This window comes from Cibotium barometz, chromosome 25 (assembly GCF_041138505.1).
Source record: "Cibotium barometz isolate CiBa-2024 chromosome 25, ASM4113850v1, whole genome shotgun sequence".
In the NCBI taxonomy this organism is placed as follows: Eukaryota; Viridiplantae; Streptophyta; class Polypodiopsida; order Cyatheales; family Cibotiaceae; genus Cibotium; species Cibotium barometz.
Genome location: NC_141070.1, coordinates 10,962,601 through 10,975,814, shown reverse-complemented (window position 1 = coordinate 10,975,814; position 13,214 = coordinate 10,962,601). Strand labels below are relative to the sequence as shown.

Below are 13,214 nucleotides of genomic sequence, written 5' to 3'. Positions count from 1 at the left end.
CTTATGACTATGGTGCTAGTTGACCTTATGACTGGTGTGCTATTGACCAAGCGAAGGTGGTGCTATCTATCAATAAGCGTAGCTACAGACTGTTGGCGGTGCTGCTGAGGTGGCAAAGCGGGTGGCTAGCAAGTACTAGGTGGAGCTAGGCGGCAGCAATCGACAGGTGGCTTAGCGAAGGTGAGGTGGTAATATTTATCAACAAGCGTAGCTACAGACTGTTGGCGGTGCTGCTGAGGTGGCAAAGCGGGTGGCTAGCAAGTACTAGGTGGAGCTAGGCGGCAGCAATCGACGGGTGGCTTAGCGCAGCACAAGGGGGTGCAACAAGTGAAGCTGCACAGCTGGTGACATGGGCTAGAGACAAGCTGCACAGCTGGTGATGTCGGCTAGAGACAGGCCTGCACAGTCAGTCAATATCACCGCTGCGCAAGGCAGTGCAACAAGCGGCAACCATTCGGAGACGTGGCTGCACAGGTAGCGACCAGTACCACGCGTGGGTGTTAAGGCAACCAACAGGTGACGTGGCTGCTCAGTTAGTCACATGTGACTTTTGCCATTGTGGCAAGGCTGTACAAGCGCTTACAGGCAGCACTCTACAGGTGGAGGAGCTAGCAGGCAGCGCTACAAGACAAATGTGGTCTTGGCACTGCAAAGGCGGCACTCAGCGCTGCAGAGGCGGCAGGCGGTGTTCCTTCGCACTGCATGGGCGGCTGTTGGCAGCAAACAGTGCTGCACAGGCCGCAACCAGCGGTACTTGGAGCTGCACTGGTGCAGACAGGTATGAACGGGAGCACCTAGGGGCAGCACTAAGCGCTGCACACATGGCTAACAGGCAGTGAATCATTGGTGACATTCATCTGCATCAACAAAAATCCTTGCAAGTCATCACGCATTCTCCATACGGTGCATAAATTTTATTCATAGAACCCAAAGGGTTTCCATACAAGGTAAAGCTCTTCTGATTATATTCAAAAGTAAGTACATCAACAATTACATTAGGGATCTTATAGAAAAAAACCAATTTTTGCCCAACAATACATTTAGAGTGTCAAGGCGCAAAACCAAAAAAGATAGTTCCTCCTCGCAATCCTAGATCCTAAAAGTGAGGCAATGAACCTTCCTTTGCCAACAATGAATCAAGTGTGTGTACTTGTGGTTGCACTAACTTGCCACCACATTCACCACCACCTGGTTTTTTGTTCATAGAACAAGCAAATACATAAATAACATGGTCTATGGCACTTCAAACATAACCCCAACACACCGGCTTCAGGGGCTATAGAAGAATCAGATCAAGGTCTCTTGCCAAGAGATCTTGACTTTGATTGCATTAAAATTGAAACATGCCCTCTCGGTCTCTAGCTTGGAATTACTCAGGGGTTATTTTTACCTTTACTTTTCTTCTTCCAGCCACTTTGCTCTTCAAAAAGATCAAAATTGTCCTTCCGAGTGGCTACCACTTTATTACCATCATCATGGCAAAGTGGAGCATGTCCTGAATTGACTTCTAGGAGATTGAAGAACTTGGAGATCAATTCTCTTAACTCTTGAATCAAAGCCTCAAAACTCCTCTCATCCAACCAAATGGTCAATAAGTGCTAAGAAGTAAATAATTGCATATGGCCCTCTAATAAAAGTCTTCAAAAAACAACTCTTTTAAGGCCATCTAGGTTCTCAAAACGTGGACTTTTCCTTTTAGGGCTTGGCACATTGCAAGGACACGACCTCACAAGAACATCTCACTACAATAATCCAGCACTCCTCTGGATATTGCACAATGGAAAAGTGAGATTCCCACCTACTCAGCTAGGCTTCAATACTCTAACTGCCTTTCCTTTTTCTCCACAGAGTACAACTCTGGAGTGGATGGAGGATATGCGACCAAAGAACTAGGTGACACTACATGCACAGTAGCCCACCATTCACTGTTGCTCTCCAAAGAGCAACCCTAGCCTCAAGATCCTAAACCAGTTGATAAAGAACTCTCAACTTGGTTGGAATTATCAAAACCATGTGTGGTTGTTGCAGAGGAAAACCTCTCATACCCATCGGAGCCTGAGAAACAGTGGGGATAGAACCACCTTGAGGTTGGGTGGTGTCCTATCCCACCACAAACACTCTACAACCTAAGTGGTCGCCAAAACTAGAAGATGATGCTTCCATTTTTTCTCAATTCAAATGAATTGTTTCAATATTGATTCAACCATGTTTTCCATTGAAACTCAACTCGGAGATCAATCCAAGTATCACATATACTTATCACTAGTGCATGGACACAACTCTAGGTATCCAAAAATACACATAACACAAGGGGAATCAACAAACGAGCCCCTTGTACAGCCTATCTCACTAGAATCGCTTAAATAACTGTGTTAATTCCAAAGCACAAACATAAATGGTCACACCGATGCATCACACACATCCATGCACTAATCAATAAGGCAGAGATGCCTCACACCATCACACACTTGAGGTAAGCAATTAAATACATAGGTAATGCATCACACACCACCAATAACTTCGAACAAGTCTTAAAAATTATATATACACATGATGCAAGAAAATATCTCCTTTCATTCCCATCAAAAGAGTGAAAAATATATTTTGTTTGGGCATTAACAATTTTTTTGAATGACCAAACTGAATAAATTAAATGAATACAATGAAATAAATAACAAACTTTAAAAATTTTAAATTTACTTGGATTTCAAAAGAGATCTTCGGGTTTTTATCGAAAACAATAGTTTTGTTGAGAACTCTAATTTCATGCATGGAGAAACAGAGTAAGACTTACATTATCTTCTTGTAAGAAATTTTCTTAATACTGATTACAAGATTTAATGTAGGTCTTTATTAATAAAGACCACTAAGGTTCCACTCCCCACACGCCAACCCAAACAGCCCTGGCATCCCATACCATAAAAGCCTCTCTTAAGGGATCTTTGGCAAGACCGTCTATGAGCCGCCATGTCCATAGCAAGAGTCGCGTCCAAGCACAAGCCATCAACCAAGTAATATAATTATATGGATCGTAAGTCACTTATAAAGTGACTACTGCCGCAATAAATAACAATCCAGCTATGAATAGTCAACCACCCTACATTATCACTAATAATGAACCCTAGCCACCTGTAACCTGCCTGTGGCCTTCCCCTAATTAGGACCTAATCCTGAGGATTAGTGTTAGGTATACAACATATGTCCCCTCCTAAGACCTTTCCTCTCCAGGAAACAAAATCAAGGAATCTCCACGCTAAACTAGCAACTGTAACCAATCGGGAACCGGGGAGGAAGATAAATACTTCAAATATGCAAACAAAGTATCAACACAACAGGAAGCCGCTACAATATAAAGACAGCACACTGAGCCGGAACGGCTGGCCCCCCGGAGGAACTTCTTTATTCAATAGAAGCTTTACAAGAACTCCAGGCGAGGGTGTATATAGAACCGGATTTTCCACAAAGCATAAACGAGGCTCATGCCCAGATCGCTTTCCTAAGGCAAGATAAAACAGTACCAATAGCTGTCCAAAAAACTGTCTCAAAACAGTCCCAAAATCAGCCCCAACGACGTCTCAGAACACCTTTGTAGGTGACCAGCTGAAGATAGGAACTTTAGGGCTGCAACCACCACCTTGAAGGCAGCCAGAAGAAAGAGAGAGAGAGAAGACCAGTCACTGCCACACGTGTGGAGGCTGTACAGTTGCTGTTCGGCCAGCCTTGGAAGCAGCAGGTGCTGCTGTACGGCCAGTGCCTCTGCAGCAGACAGCAAAGCAAGAAACTGCTGCAAAGCAAGAAACTGCTGCCGCATGTGTGCACGAGAGAGAGAGAGAGAGAGAGAGAGAGAGAGAGAGAGAGATCTCCTACAATCGGCCCGTCTGTGCTCTCATGCACCTATCTTCAAGAGCAGCCCTCCTTCATGCCTTTTCCATGATTCATCCCCCTCCTCTTAAGATGGTGTCACGACCCTGTGTTTTTCTCTGGACATTATGCAGGTGTGCACGGGGACATGGTGGACAGTGTGAATGGCATCAGGTTGGAGTGAAAAAGGAAGCCCATGTTCGGACAACCCCAAGTGTGAAGGGGGGCCAAGTGATTAAAGTCTTCTCTCATAACTCATGGGGACAAAGGGGTTTGGAGGGGACAAAGGTTTAAAAGCCTTTAAAAATAAAAGAACCCCTTTTTGGGGATAATCGTGGCCTTTATGCTATTTATGGGGGCCTATATTTCTTTTAGAGGGAGTCGAGCTGCAGTTTTCAGTTGCATGTGCTTTTTGGGAGGCGCCTGCTGGATTTCTAAAGGAGGGAGCTTCTAGGTCTTTCTCTGTCATTTGATAGCCTGAACTCCACGCGGTTGGACTGCACATGGGCTGGACTGCAGGTACAAGTCGGCTGCGTGGAGGAGAAGACAGTCGGGCAGGGACTGGGTCTCTCCCCCTTCCTGGTGAAAAGCTGCGCAGGCAGTTACAGGGCTGCTGGAGGCGGATAGAGCTGGCGCAGAGACTGTCGGCATGGACTCCATGTGGATGGACTGCAGAGTGTACATGCGCAGCTTAATACCTCCTTATGCATGCTTTTTTTGGAGAGTGAAGGCTGGCTGCTGTGCTGCGCTACAGGACAGAGACACAGGCCTCCTTTCTCTCTCTCTCTCTTGGCAAACAGGTGGCTCCAAGCAGCGCTGGACAGAGCAGCGCATGCTTTTCTCCACGCACAAGGGGCTGGACTGCAGGCGCAGAGGGCTGAAACTCATGCTCTTTTGCACAAGAGTCGCTTATAGGTTGGTTTTCTCTAGACACACAGGCAGCCAGGTGTGTGCTTTTTGGAGGACGCCGTGTTTTTTGCAGAAAGGAGGGGCTGGTTTTTCATGAACATAGACATCATGTCGATGGCGTTCAACTGATGGAACTTTCAGCTTCTCTTTGCTTTGGGTTCGGACTGTTTTGGGACAGTTTATGGGCTGTTTTTGTTTGGCTGCAAATTCAGCAATGTACTTGGGTATCTGGCCACAAGTACAGATCTTTTGGTTATGTTTCTTGGCATGGGAGTGATGCAAGCTCGCATGGCTGCGTGCTCATGGAGCAGATTGTTTTCTTCCTGCTAGAAAGGAACAGTGGGACCTACAGTTATGGACTTCTCTATGTTGCCAGATGTTTCATGAGGGAACAGGTAACTTGATGTATGCTGTTGTTGGCACTGTTGTTGAATGGTGCCATGAATGGTTCTGTATGGGAACAGGACAGAAGTTTCAAAGGGAAACAGGCCTAAGGGTTTCATGTGGAAACAGGTCGTAGGTTTCTCGAGGAAACTTGTTTTTGGGTTTCTCTAGGAGACAGGTCACATGTAGGCAGAGGGTACAGGAATGGACACATGTTTGGTACAGCCTTGCTACTGATTGGACAGGGGACAGGGAATCCATGACAGAGATGGATAGTACCCTTGGAAAGTAGAGAGGGTTGGTACAGGTGTGTCGACTGTATGGTATGCTATGCTGTGATACGAGTTCTCTTTTGAGAGACAGTTTGGGAGTCTGTGTTGTGATGCAGGAGCACTGGATGTGTCAGGGTGTGATGCTGTTCATAGTGTGAGAGGCTATGGATGGTTGTGGCAGCCTTGATCATGGGAGAAAGCTTCTGTATGCAGACTCAGTGTGAGAGAGTCTTTCGATGTGAACAATGGCTGGACTTGTTTGTGGATGCCGAGTGGACAAGAAGCCAGATGCAGGTTCTTTGCAGGCTTCAAGGGTTCTACTATGACGGCTGAGTTCCCAGCCTTATATTGTAATCAAAGCTCTTATAATCAATTAAAGAAATACCGCAAGGGGCGCCACTGCGTTTTGGGGCCAATCGGTGTCCGTGTACTGTTTGCAGGAGCACTCTAGCTCCCCCTGTTTGTTTTCTTTTTCTAGGTCCTCAATGGCGTTGAAGTGTTTTATGTGCGAGTGTTTGATTCACCGCCCGTCAGGCCGGTTTACAGATGGAGTCGACCAGCTTAGAATAGGGCTCCTGCTTTTCCCTTTTTGCCAAAAGTGGCCCTAGCTATTGCCCAAGCTTGGCCCTAGGCGCCTCCTTTTGTCCAGGGATCCATGCCTAGTTAATGATCTGTCCAGCCAAGCTTTAATATTGTGTGCACACATTGACTTATAAACCCTATAAGTCATATAAAGGATTAAAATCCCATGATGCTCATGCTGTGATCCCAGACTTTGGGCACTCAGCGAGGTTTCCATCGCCTGCCAGTGCAGACTCAACGGGCTCACCTTCTCGGCATAAGACGGGACCCTCCACATAGACGCAGCCATTCCCTTGGGCTGGCTCATCCCTCCATAGAATCCCTGGATGGTGTCCTTCACTCATACATGTGTGCCACTGGTGGTTTTTGGTTTCTCCCATGGCAGCATCATCAACACCTTTGAGGTTGGTCCCTGGAGTCAACAGTTAACCTCCCTCAAGTAGCCTCAAACCCCCCCACCCCCCCCACACCCAACAAAAAAAAGGCCGGAGCATTCCATTCTTCGATTACACTGCCCATGTGGGTAGACGGATTTTCCTGCAGTCCATTAATAGCACCCCTGCCACCAAGCCACTTCAGCACACCCAGGGTGTGCCTTCCTCCTTCAACAAGGACTTCTGGCAGCGATTATGGAGCAGCTTCTGGCCATGGAAGGTGATACTCTTACTCTGGCTACTTATCTACTACAAGAGCCTGGCAGTTGGCACTTGGCTGGCGTTTGTTAGGCGACCGGGCCATTGCCACCGGTGTGACACCCTTGAGCAGAGCTAGTGTCCCTGCCTTTGGGATTGCCCCAACGCCCACTGCAGGTATGGCAACACATTTTTGACTCTTCACATCTCATCCGACGCTGCCTGCACGGTCACATGGGGTGCAATCGCCTGGATAGCAGAGGCAAGCCATGCCCTATTTCATGAGGATGAGAGGAGCAGCTCAGCACTGGTTCTCACCCACCTCCGCATTTCCATGGTTACAGTGGTGGCCACTGCTCCAACTTGACCATGGAAGCCAAGGACCGCGGCGGGCACCAACCAATGATGGGAGCTAATTAGCAGCTTGGAACATCTGCATGCTTGCTGCATTGAGACCATTGATGGAGTGAGTACCCACCTGCGGAAACAATCCGAGCCATACAGGTGGATCTCATTCACACTCTGAGAGGGCACTTGATCAACGAGATAGGGCACCTGCAGTAGGGCAAGAGGCGTTCCTTCGTGCTTGGACGCCCGGACCCTTCGTTTCCAGGAAGGACTGAGGAGTTTCTTAGCATTATAGGCCCCCAATGAATGGAATGATTGAAGGATGGGGGGCTGGTGGATGCAGTTCATGAGGTTGTTGAAGTGGGGAAGAAGCTCTAGGCTCAAGGGATGAATTATGGATGAAGTAGGGGATCTCACAAAGGATGCTGCAGACAGGATGGTTATGGGTGGGGTGTAGAGTTAGGCCATGGGTGGGGTGGCTTTGGACTTGTCAAGTGAAGTAAATCTTATAGATGAAGAAGATCAGAGGCTGGAAGGTGTCCTGAGGTCAAGGAAGTGATCTTCCTTCGTAAAGAGTAGAATTCACGAACAAATGGCAACAGCAACAAAACAAAACAGGATGGATCCACCGATGAGGTGATAGCTCAAGTGGTGAAGGACCAAGAGGTCCTGGGTTCAAAACCCCCCTTGTGCTTCCTCGGCGGCATCACCTACGGGCAGATAAATCAGCGCTTACAAGTGGTGAAAAATTGGTAACTATGGGAGGATCTTGGGCCAAAGACCAGTTGGAAAAACGGGGAAAAAAAAAACAGGATGGATCCCTACATCTGTTTGCAGATGCAAGCCCTACTGAACTCAGTTCAAGTTTCCACGCACACAAAGAGGGTGTAGGAAAATAACTCCTCAAATGCCACACCTCAAGCATATATAGCAACGTAACTTTGCTAACCTTTTGTGCATACATTCCAAAAGAACCTATGTTGCAGTAGATATAAACTTCTCATAGTAAAAATATTGCTTCAGGTCAATTAAATATTCTACTTCACCTTGGACAAAGAAACTCACAAAACTTTATAAAAACTTTATTCAAGTGTGAGCTCCATAGAGATTTAAAAAAAACAGTTGGCATACCTTGTCCATCTACAGCTCCAGGCACCAAGCTAGGACCAACAGATGAAGTAAAGATTGTCCCCAATTCCTGCTTTACATCACTGATCGGAGCACTTAATGTTTGATATAGCGAGGATGGTCCAACAGTTTGTCCAGCTGATCCCTTTGCAGCAGCAGTGTCTATCTTTGAATCTTCCTGCTTGCTATCTCTTTTTTTGCGCCTAGAATAAAACTTGGGGCAAATCAACAGTTCATCTGTTGCTTCACCACTGCTTGACTGAATATCTTTGCTTGAAGCAGAATTATTCCCATTGAAGCCATCTCTGAGACAACTGTTGGCCTTCACACCCTCATCCCAGATACTCATGCGAGACATATCTTCAGCACTCGGATTTGAAGGCCTGATATTTGCATCCAAGATTCCCGTGGTATAATTGAACCGTTTTCCATATCCTAAGTGATGAAAATCAACCATAGAATCGTTCATGCATTCTCTAGCTGGAAAGTCTAGAACTTCTTGAGTCACATTGCCTGCAGCAGCCTCTACAGACATGGGTGCCGCTTTCCGCCTTGTTCTTACATAAACATTCTCAATGATTTGCCCATTATCTTGGTCATCATCATTTTGTGCAAACTTCTCTAGCAAACGACCACACTTCAACTCTTGATCTAGTTCAGAGAAAGGCATCTTATGCAAGTTTGCATCTGTAACAAGAGTGCGTTTTGACTGCTTGGCATCTTTCAGTTCTTTCAGCCCATCCGCAACCCACCTTGTTGATTTCACCTGCATGTAATGAGGAAACTAAGCAAAAACCAGTACAGTATAACAGGCACCCCTTTTTGTGAAGCATACAATCTTACAACCCTTCAATAAGCATACCTTCATAACCGTCTTGTAACTAAGTGGTAAAACCAGCCAGACAAAAGAACTCCTGATTTGATGCATATTTGAGGGTAAAACAAAAGTATTTGAAGTAGTAAAAATAAATGCAAGAAAAAGATTCCTAACAAAACCATTTCCTATTTTGCATTCCCCTGAGCCCCAGTGTAAGATCCTCCCATAGATCAACCCTAATAAAGAGGCAAAAACAAGATTAGTACAAACCTAATAGAAGGGGTGCACGCAAACTCACCACCCAGCCGTAGGCCTACGACTGCGAACCACCCCCAAGCCAGGGGCTAAGGTTCCACTCCCACGGGTCCATGCCAATCAGCCCTGGTGTCCCACACCACCAAAGTTTGCCCACAGGGTCCTCCGCAAGACTACCCATGATCCGCCACACCCATGGCAAGAGTAAGCCTCTTGTCTAGGTCCAGACCACACTAGATCAATAATAACCCAAGACTTACTTATATAGTGTTCATTGCTACTATAAATAATAGTCGAGTCATGAACAGCCAATAACCTTGGATTTTTAGTATTGAACCTTAGCCACCCATCCAAGCCTGCTTTCCCTAATCTTGGAACTCCTAACCCTGCTTGATTATTCCCTAACCCCAAGGGTTAGTGCGAGGTACAAAACACCCAGCCATCGAACGCAAAACCATCTTGGGAAATTTCATCCACATACAAGTTGCAAAAGAAACAGGGTGCCCTCCATAAATTTGCAGGTACATGCACTTTGCTGCTGAGTGAGCCACTTTGTACATTGTATTCCCGATATAACAATCGTCATAATCAAAGAAAGATTTGCCAACGTGGTCGATTAGAAAGGTGTACTCTACATTGGCGAGTCCTTGGAGATGAGGAAGTATGTCTTAGCATGTTGTTCTTAACTTCTATCCTACAAAGTACAGAGCCACACATCTCCAATACTCTACATTAAAGGTCCTTAACTTCTATCCTACAATTGTGGATCTTGTGCAAGTACAAAGCCACACATCTCCAGTACTCTACATAAGAAGTTCTTAACTTCTATTCTACAATAGTAGATCTTGTGCAAGTACTGAGCCACACATCTCTAGTACTCTACATTAGAAGTCCTTACATCTTCTGTCTGCTAGTAGGTCCTGCATAAGGACCAATAATGGGGCACTTGCAACATAGTCACATGGGACGCGAAATGGGGACGGGGAACGGGGACGGAAAAGATTGAGAATGGCCATCCCTGTGACTATACAGTGACATGGGACGGAAATGGGAACGGGAAGATGCTGCCATCCCCAACATTCCTGAGTCTAAAAATGTCCATTCCCTGTGACTATGACTTGCCAGGACTGTAGCACTGACCTCTAGCTAGGTGTATATGTGTTAAGGTCACACAATAACTCTGTCATTACTATTACAATACGTAGGTATCTAAAAATATTGTCATTGGAGGAGAAAAACAATGAAAAAGATGTACTCTACAATGCATTTGGAGACAAGGAAGTATGGCCTAGTATGTTGTTCTCAACTTCTATCCTACAATTGTGGATCTTCTCCAAGTACAAAGCTACACACCTTGAGTACTGTACATTGGAAGCCCATACATAGGTGGTGGCTTTTTGTCTACTAGAAGATCCTTCTGTTAGTATGTTTTAGCAAACCTTTTACCCATACATTTGCAGTAGAGAGCCACAAACCTCCAATTTTCCACCTCAATAAATCCACGTAGAGGATGAAAAGAGAGAATGATAACACCCCGTGGGAAATATATCAAGTTTTCCTGTCTCCACCTCTTTTAGGTGTACTGGGAAGAATTGAAGCTACATACATTCACTCAGTAGTAATTATGCATGTGAATCCCATGTTTACCTAGTTATCCGGGTGAGTATTCACCACTGGATAATTATGCCCTTGAATCCTATGATAAATGACTGAGTCATTTGGCCAAACTCCAATGTAAGAGGATATAACGTGCAATGTATACAAGAGCACACTCACAAGAAGCAGGATCTTTCATAGCACAAAACTTTAAAACTCAAATTGCACAATAATAGAGATGAAAGAGAATATGGCAAAGCCCCACACCTATGTGCTCCTGTCAAGGGAGTTTCGATAATTGATTTGGAACTGCTAAGACGGAGGTTGTATGCTAGTAAAAGCTAGGGAGTAAACTCACAGTGGTGACTTCTGGACTGTGTGGAGAAGAGAGTTGGTCGTGTATCTATGCAGGCCAGTATATGCGAGCGCCCATCACATAACCGTGTAGGTCCATGGTCATAGTCAGTGCCACCATCCAAGGTGTAGCCCATCCCCCATGGCCATCAGGCTCATCTTGGGCTCAAATCGAGCCCCACAATGTACAATATGAGCGTGGAGGTGCTTGGGCTAGCCGTCCAAAGGTGAACTACCTCAATGTCGACCCAAAGGTGAACTACCTCTATGATCTGATGCCAAGTCGATGAACATGCCGCTCCATCTGGTCCCTACTAAGAGCCTTTGCGAAGATGTCCGTGCAATCCCTTAACATGATGATCTCGTGCAAAAAGTGATAATGAATCTCAATGTGTTTCATGCAAGCGCGAAACACAGGATGCCATGCGATCTGATTGTCACGCTACAACATTGTCGGCTACTTCTGCACCACTTCCATATCCTGTAGAATCCTCCTCAGCCACAATGCCTCACATAATGCAAAGCATGCAGTTTTGTACTCAGCTTCTGTCGATGAGAGTGCAACAGTGGGCTAGTTCTTACCGATTCACGAGATGCATCCCAAACCAAGAGAAAAACAATACCCTGTTACTAAGCACCGGGTGTCTGAATCACCCGCCCAATCTAAGTAACAAAAGCCATTAAGGGTCTTGCCCGCATGATACGTGATGTCATGCTCCTCGGTACCTTGGATGTATTGCAACACTCACATACGTACTTTCAAATGAGAGGATATTTTCAATCCATCCCTTCGTACTTGTGTAGCATCTCTGAAGACAATGCCCCATCCCATATCTCTTCCTTGCCTCCAGGGAGCCCCTATTCTACAGATTATGGAGTATTTTGGCCTCCTAGGCCAAAGCTTCATATTTAGGCAGATGGGACATCTCGCTAGAGCTTGTCCCCGCCCTCAGTCCAGGAGACCACCTACAGTGCACCCCCCCCCCCCCCAAAAAAAAAAAAAAAAAAACTCCCAGCTCTCAAATCCTCTTCAGGGGGGTGGGAGGGAAGCTAGATTCCAAGCAGCAGAGCACCAAGATCTGGCCATGGCTGCCACTAATGCAGGAGAGTGGGGACCGTTGGCCTGAGATGGAGCCGCCAGCAGCAAACTTCCACAACTGAGCGGCGCTGCCAAGCGCGCCAAGCTAGTAGGGCACAAGAGGATACGGTTTCATCAAAGAACCATTTTGAGTATAATCTTAGCAAAACGGCGATGCCCCTTCCCCCACCAGTTACCTCGAGGAACCAACATCCGGCCCCTCTTGTTTGGAGGCCGTTACCTTGCCAAGATTCCTCTCCAAGTTCCCAGATGCCAGTGCGGCCCTCTGACCCTACCGGGCTGTCGGCAGACCCTTCCTCACATCCCTCCCTCCCTTCAGGATTCCTCCCCTTCTCTCCATGCTTCCCCCCCTCAACTACCCCATCCCTCCCGTGCCCGCGCCCCCCCCCCCCCCCCCCCCCAAACACACACACACACTCTCCCCTCCGCAACTTCTTCTGATCCAACTCCCTAGGAGCCCCCTCTCCCCCCTCCTTCCCTCTCCAAAACATTCCCGCCGCCCTTCGGTCACACCAAACGAGTTCAGTCCACCACTTGATTCATCGTTTCCAGAGCTGGTTAAGATGACCATCGCCGCCTCACCGGTATGGGCTCTCCTGCCAAAGTCACCAATGGATTACGATTTCTTCCGATGTCTTCCCATCAAAGGAACTGGTACTTTCGAGGAGACAGTGGCTCCCATTCGGATTTGTGTGGTTTCTCATCACTCCAGGCCCTCCACGCCAGAGTGTCCCACGATGATCTTCTCCTTCCCCTTGAGTGCAGCACCAAAGATGGAATGGGATGCAAAGTCGGTGTCTGCAGCCATCCAGGGGCAAGCAATCGAGAGCTCTCATCATTTGCATGATTTGCACATCACAGATGTGCATACCCATCCTGCCTCTTATAGCTCAAATGGAGTTGGGAGGCTTGGGTCATAGGGATCAGGATGGTGAGGTGGGGGCACTGCATGGGAGCACGGTTGGGGGGGGGGGGGG

At 46.8% G+C, this 13,214-nt stretch overlaps 1 protein-coding gene across 3 annotated transcripts in view; it reads right to left on the bottom strand.

The window, feature by feature from the left end:
- The window catches only part of LOC147624243 (uncharacterized), a 99,585-nt gene that overhangs the window by 22,215 nt on the left and 64,156 nt on the right, over positions 1 to 13,214 (bottom strand). For all 3 annotated transcript variants that reach the window (XM_086819206.1, XM_086819207.1, XM_086819208.1), the window contains one exon: positions 8,120 to 8,882. In XM_086819206.1, the coding sequence (XP_086675332.1) occupies positions 8,120 to 8,882 (763 nt within the window). The remainder of the gene's footprint in view (positions 1 to 8,119; positions 8,883 to 13,214) is intronic.